Source organism: Salvelinus sp. IW2-2015, unplaced genomic scaffold, assembly GCF_002910315.2.
Source record: "Salvelinus sp. IW2-2015 unplaced genomic scaffold, ASM291031v2 Un_scaffold6458, whole genome shotgun sequence".
NCBI lineage: Eukaryota > Metazoa > Chordata > Actinopteri > Salmoniformes > Salmonidae > Salvelinus > Salvelinus sp. IW2-2015.
In genome coordinates this window covers 14323-20181 of record NW_019947720.1, presented here as the reverse complement: position 1 = coordinate 20181, position 5859 = coordinate 14323, and the positions used below count along the sequence as shown (strand labels likewise).

General features: G+C 49.0%; 1 protein-coding gene across 1 annotated transcript; it reads left to right on the top strand.

Moving 5' to 3' along the window:
* Window positions 1–4240: 4240 nt before the first annotated feature.
* LOC139026953 (octapeptide-repeat protein T2-like) lies at window positions 4241–4867 on the top strand. The gene has a single exon (XM_070442172.1). It carries the CDS (start codon window positions 4241–4243, stop codon window positions 4865–4867), a length of 627 nt encoding a protein of 208 aa, XP_070298273.1.
* Window positions 4868–5859: the final 992 nt, after the last annotated feature.

The following is a 5859-nucleotide window of genomic DNA, read 5'->3' as shown; positions in this document are numbered from 1 at the left end:
GAGGAGAACAGACCACTGAGAGGCTCTGAAGAGAAACACAAAAGGATGTTTGTTGTTACATTGCATTATTTATTCTGATGGACATCACTCATAGAGGAGGATCTGGTCTCTCTCGTCTCCTCTCTCCTCTCTCTCTCTCTCTCTCTCTCTCTCTCTCTGCTCTCTCTCTCTCTCTCTCTCTCTCTCTCTCTCTCTCTCTCTCTCTTCTCTCTCTCTCTCTCTCTCTCTCTCTCGTCTCTCCTCTCTCTCTCTCTCTCTCTCTCTCTCTCTCTCTCTCTCTCGCTCTCTCTCTCTCTCTCTCTCTCTCTCTCTCTCTCTCTCTCTCTCTCTTCTCTCTCTCTCCTTCTAATCAATGAAGCCCTCGACATAAAATACCGTTTGATACTTCTTTAAAATGTTCCCACTTCATAAGACTGCATAATGCTGTAAAAGCAACATAGATTACCTTAAACATGTACGGTGGCTTGTAGGCCAAGTGTAAGTCTCTGCAGACATCTAGACAGCAGTAAGATATTAAGCTGGCATAGAAATAATGGCTTTCCTCCTGGTGTAGTTACTCCCACTCATCTCTCTAAAGTTAACATATGCTATCTTATCTCTTCCAACTAACAGATGTTAGCATTATCTCTTCTAACTAAACATATGTTATCATTTATCGTCTCTAACTAAACATATGGTTATCATTTATCTCTCTAGACTAAACATATGTTATCAGTAATCTCTCTAACTAAACATATGTTATTGCATTATCTATCTACTAAACATATGTTATCATATTTCTCTAACTAAACAAATGTCCTTTGTCCACCCTCACTTTGGAATGTCCTGCTTTGCAATTTGAGAAAATCACGACCAGCTGTGGTGTGTGTGTGTGTGTGTGTTGTGTGTGTGTGTGTGTGTGTGTGTGTGTGTGTTGTGTGGTGTGTGGTGTGTGTGTGTGTGTGTGTGTGTGTGTGTGGTGTGTGTGGGTTGTTGTTGCCTGTAATTCAAGTATTCCTACCTTGAGTCAATCCCAAATTACACAGAGAACTCGATGTTGTTCATTACCTTCCAAATTACGCATTACTGAGGACTTTTGATAATATTGAGGGTTTGTCAAGAAGAAAAACAATCTTCCATTTATATTATATTTTCTATTGGTGTTGGGTCACGCCCACCCCAGTACATCATGACAATAGAAGAGGAGGAAAATAGGACAGATTAATACCTAAATCACCTCTAGGACGAGTGTTATACAGATATCCCATCCAGTCTGGCGAGACTTAAACCTGATAACAACATCCGTCAGCATTCCACCCCCGCAGACACACACACACAACAAACCCCCCCCCCAAAACACAACCCCCACACACACACACACAACACACACACACACACACACACAACACACCACACACACCCCCACACACACACACACGCACCACACACACACACGCACACACACGCACGACACACGAGCACACGCCACAGCAAACATGCACGCACGCACGCACGCCCGGAACGCACACGCACACACATACGCACACGCACACACACACGCAACACACACGCGCACACACCACACACACACCACACCACCACACACACGCACAGCGCAGGAACACACACACACACAACACACGCACACACACGCGCGCGAACGCACACACACGCACACAACAGACACACACACGCACACGCACCAACACACACACACACACGCACGCACGCACACACACACACGCGCACACGCACCAAAACCGCACGCACGCAACACGCACCACGGCACGCACCCGCCAGGCGCGCGCGAAGCGAACGCCACACGACACACACATACGCACACGCACACACACACGCACGCACGCACGCAACCACACGCCACACACACCACGCACAGGCGCAAGACACACACACACAGCACGCACACACAACGCTCGCGAACGCACACACGCGCAACACACCACACGACGCACACACGACGCACATCATTAACACACACCACACATCACACACACGCACGCACGCACAGGCGCAGACACAACGACACAACACGCACACCGCTCGCGAACGCACACACGCACCACCACACGCCGCGCAGACACACACGCACACGCACACGCACCACACACACACACACACACACATACATGCATCGCACACACCACACACGTCCCCCAGATACACACTGCTTGCCAGTCATTCATAATTTCATGCCTTATTCCTCCCTCTTCTCTCTCTGAATATTACTTCCCATCTTACCTGCCAGAATAAACATCACTTGCTAACACAATCAGGAAAGTAGGCCTGTGTCATTGAAATCAATGGCACCCTATGAAGGGGTCAAAAAGTAGTCCACTAACATAGGGAATAGTGTAACATTTCAGGACTCTCGTGGCCATCTTGGAACATTTTATCACAGGTGCATTTCTTCACCAACCTCCAGTTGTTCTATGTCTGGTTCAGCACTGTGATTGGTCAGATAAACCAGACTATATCCTGGAATGAAGACAACTTCTCCAAATTCAAGTCACACAGTTGTTTATGTCTGGATTCAGCACTGTGGTCGGTCAGATAAACCAGACTATATCCTGGAATGAAGACAACTTCTCCATCGAGTCACACAGTTGTCCCCTAACCTAGCAGAGGGCTAATATTGCACATCACACCCGGCACCATCTTTATGTTTTCTGGTAGGTTAAAGGAACATCTAAAAGGGCACTGTGGTGGTTTTTCCCAGAGACAGAATAAGCCTGGAGTTCAATGGAGAATCTCCCTTAAAGACATCTCCCTTAAAGAATTCTCCCGTAAAGAAATCTCCCGTAAAGAATTCTCCCATAAAGTATTTTGGCTCCTGAGTGGCGCAGCGGTCTAAGGCACTGCGTCTCAATGCAAGAGGCACCACTACAGTCCCTGGTTCGAATCCAGGCTGCCCCACATCCGGCTGTGATTGGGAGTCCCGTAGGGCAGTGCACAATTGGCCCGGGGTAGGCTGTCATTGTAAATAAGAATGTATTCTTAACTGACGTGCATAGTTAAATAAAGGTTAAAAAATAACATGTCAGGGTAGAGTAGTTTGAGGCAGTGTTGTGGTAAAGGTTGWGACAGCGCCTGCAGTTCAATAGCAGCAGTTTCTGCTCCGATCCCTCAAAGCATATTGATCCAGAGACCTTATCAAGCCAGCTCCTTAAGCAGAGAATCACTGGGGTTGTTTGGCAGACTTATCTGATACAACATAGGCTTAAAGAGGCTATTCTCTCTCTCACTCTCTCTCACTGTCTCTGTCTCCCTCTATCTCTGTCTCTCTCTATCTCTCTCACTCTGTCTCTCTCCATCTCTCTCTCTTTGTGTGTCTCTGTGTCTCTTTCTCCGTCTCAGTATAATACAGTCTGTGGGCATTGTGACAAAACACAGAGAAATTGAGCTGAGATGATTAATACAGGTAGAGACTGAAAGCATTCTGCTGGAATCTCTTCTTCTTCTGTTGGGTTGCATTGGCACCATCTCTACAAACCCACAGTGAGGATGGCAAATTCATGGCTGTTCGGCTCTGCACAGAGAATACATTTCCTAACAACCCAATCAACTTGGAAGGCATCTGATATTCGTCATTCTGAAGGGCTTCTGTGACACATTGTTGTCATGATGAAAACATTCAGTTTAGCAGTTCAGCCAGATCATTGTTCTGAGAACAGACATGGACATGGAGGAGACACAGAGGAGACTCAGAGGAGACTCAGAGGAGACACAGAGGAGGACTCAGAGGAGACTCAGAGGAGACTCCAGAGGAGACTCAGAGGAGACTCAGAGGAGACTCAGAGGAGACATGGAGGAGACTCAGAGGAGACATGGAGGAGACATGGAGGAGACATGAGGGAGAGACACAGAGGAGACTCAGAGGAGACATGGAGGAGACACAGAGGAGACATGGAGGAAGACATGGAGGAGACACAGAGGAGACTCAGAGGAACATGGAGGAGACTCAGAGGAGACATGGAGAGACATGAGGAGACTCAGAGGAGACATGGAGGAGACTCAGAGGAGACATGAGGAGACATGGAGGAGACATGGAGGAGACACAGAGGGAGACGAATAGAGGAGACATGAGAGACATGGAGGAGACATGGAGGAGACATGGAGGAGACATTGAGGAAACACAGAGGAACATGGAGGAACACAGAGGAGACATGGAGGAGACTCAGAGGAGACATGGAGGAGACATGGAGGAGACACAGAGGAGACACAGAGGAGACTCAGAGGAGACATGGAGGAGGACTCAGGAGACTCGGAGGAGACTCTCGGAGGAGACTCGGAGGAGACTCGGAGGAGACATGGAGGAGACATAGAGGACATCGAGGAGACACAGAGAGAGACATGGAGGAGACACGGAGGAGACATGGATGAGACACAGAGGAGACTCGGAGGAGACACAGAGGAGACAGGAGGAGACTTCGGAGGGAGACATCTCGGAAGGAGACATGGAGGAGACATGGAGGAGACACCAGAGGAGACACAGAGGAAGATCGGAGGAGACATGGAGGAGACATGGAGGAGACACAGAGGAGACTCGCGAGGAGACTGGAGGAACATGAGGAACAGAGGAGACAAGGAGACATGGAGGAGATCAGAGGAACTCAGAGGAGACATGGAGGAGACATGGCAGGGAGGACATGGAGGAAGGACTTCAGAGGAGACATGGAGGAGACATGGAGGAGACATGGGGAGACTTCAGAGGAGACATGGAGGAGACTCAGAGGAGACATGGAGGAGACTCGAGAGGAGACATGGAGGAGACTCAGAGGAGACTCAGAGGAGACATAGAGGAGACATGGAGGAGACTCAGAGGAGACATGGAGAGCGAGACATGAGGAGACATGGAAAGGAGACATGAGGAGACACAGAGGAGACTCGGAGGAGACATGGAGGAGACATGAGCAGAGGAGGACATGGAGGAGACAGGACAGAGGAGACATGGAGGAGAAATGGAGGAGACATGTGAGGAGACTCAGAGGAGACTCAGAGGACACAGAGGAGACTCAGAGGAGACATGGAGGAGACATGCGGGGAGAAGAAGGAAACTCAAGGGACATGGGGACTCAGAGGAGACATGGAGGAAGACATAGGAGGAGACTCAGCAGACATGGAGACTCAGAGGAGACTCGGAGGAGACATGGAGGAGAACCAGAGGAGACAATGGAGACTCAGAGGAAGCACAGGAGGAGGACTAAGAGGAGACATTGGAGGAACTTAGAGGAGAACAGAGAGACATGGAGAGACATGGAGACATGGAGGACATGAGGAGACTGACGAGTGGAGAACATGGAGGAGACATCCAGAGGAGACATGGAGGAGACCAGAGGAGACATGGGAGGAGACCAGAGAGACATGGGAGATTCAGAACATGGGAGAGACATTGGAGGAGACATGGAGGAGACACAGAGGAGACATGGAGGAGGCACAGAGGAGACATGGAGGAGACATGGAGGAGACATGGAGGAGATTCAGAGGAGACATGGGAGAGACATGGAGGAGACATGGAGGAGACATGGAGGAGACATGGAGGAGACTCAGAGGAGACATGGAGGAGACACAGAGGAGACATGGAGGAGAGCAGGGTGAATACTCCTGAGTCATCAGCCTCATGTAAGACGGATTCCTGCTTCAAAGAGAGACGGTGGGTGTACGTGTGTTCGTGTTTGAGCGTGTGTACATGTTGCATTTTAACTTTTTTTAAAGAGAGAAAGCGAGAAAGCAAGAGAGCGGGAGAAAGGCATTTAAAAGGCACATTCTCAGTCTCATTTGACGTGAATATGTAGGGACACGTGAATATGTAAGGACATGTGAATATGTAGGGACATGTGAATTGCTATTATCCAATGGTTC

Coding starts and splice junctions, on each gene's coding strand:
- LOC139026953 (XM_070442172.1), top strand. CDS start 4,241: ATGGAGGAGGACTCAGGAGACTCGGAGGAGACTCTCGGAGGAGACTCG.